At 37.9% G+C, this 1,211-nt stretch overlaps 1 protein-coding gene across 1 annotated transcript in view; it reads right to left on the minus strand.

Annotated features, from left to right (window-relative positions):
- The window catches only part of LOC110441139, a gene marked incomplete at its 5' end in the record, with an annotated part of 8,378 nt that extends 7,417 nt beyond the window's left edge, over positions 1-961 (minus strand). Inside the window, one exon of the mRNA XM_021484238.1 lies at positions 861-961. Coding sequence (XP_021339913.1) covers positions 861-961 — 101 coding nt within the window. The remainder of the gene's footprint in view (positions 1-860) is intronic.
- Positions 962-1,211: the final 250 nt, after the last annotated feature.

Raw genomic sequence — 1,211 nt, forward strand, 5'->3', positions numbered from 1 at the left:
TTTTTTATTTTGCACATAAATTTACAATGACATTATCAAATCTCACAATGCCCAGCGATATTTCAGCAGCCGTCATGTTTATTTACATTGGATATTGTAGTTCCGGTCAGTGTTGTAATTAATACGCTAAGAATTGTGTCTCGTGCGGCATGGTAATTATGTCTCGTGCGGCATGGTAATTAAAGTCCCATCAACGACACAGCTTTCAAAGAGGCTATATAGTGACAATGCCATGCAAATGTAAATATTTCACATTATAGCACGTACTCTGATCAAACTTCATATATTGGTTATACATGAGAATACCTATAACGGGGTGTGTTTCTGAACAGACTGGATTAGGATTCGTGTCGTGGTGAAGTTTGAGACTGTTTGTCGTGTTGTTAGTGTACATACTAAGGTTAAACATGTGATATTGAACCACACCCGATCGAGGCCATCTGTATTGTTTGCGATGCTTTGCTTCTATAGGCCTACAGAAAAAATGGGTTTTTGATCATTATTACTATAGCATATATACAGACCGCGGGGAATACTCTTCAGTATCTAACTACATTCAATCACCTTAAATGCTGAAATAATCGTTTTAATCCTCAAGTAATTTTACGAAAGAAAGCAAATAGTGAACATAGCATTTCAAATTTACATTTTGCCGAAGATATTCTACAAATATTTACATTTCGTACACCCAACCAAGTTCATTTTTTGTATTTTTTGTAACAATATGATGTTACGATCAAAATAATAGCCTGGTCCCTAGCTAAGTAATGGACGAAGACACAGGCTCCAGGGAGTAAAGTGTATTCAAAAGGGAGTTCTTCTACTTGTACACGAAACTATGTCAAATCTCAGCTACTCACGTGTCAAGAAACGTCACATCCGGTGTCCAGACGCTGGACTGGTTCACCTCGATGTAGTCAACGGTGTCAAAGAACCAGGTAAGGCGCGTGTCGGTCCAGGTCTACAAAAAGAGCAAACATGTCATTGGCATCATGTTCTTACAAAACAACAAAATTATGTCATAGCGTCTGACATAATAAATACAGAACTATGTTACTATGTGTAAGAACTCAGCTACTGCAACTGACATCAATGGAACTTTGCTAAGACGACCGACGGCAAGACCGACATCAACATAACTTCGCTATCAATACTGACGTCAACATAACTTCGCTATCAATACTGACATCAACATAACTTCGCTATTAACA

Source organism: Mizuhopecten yessoensis, unplaced genomic scaffold (genome assembly GCF_002113885.1).
Source record: "Mizuhopecten yessoensis strain PY_sf001 unplaced genomic scaffold, ASM211388v2 scaffold715585, whole genome shotgun sequence".
Lineage (NCBI taxonomy): Eukaryota > Metazoa > Mollusca > Bivalvia > Pectinida > Pectinidae > Mizuhopecten > Mizuhopecten yessoensis.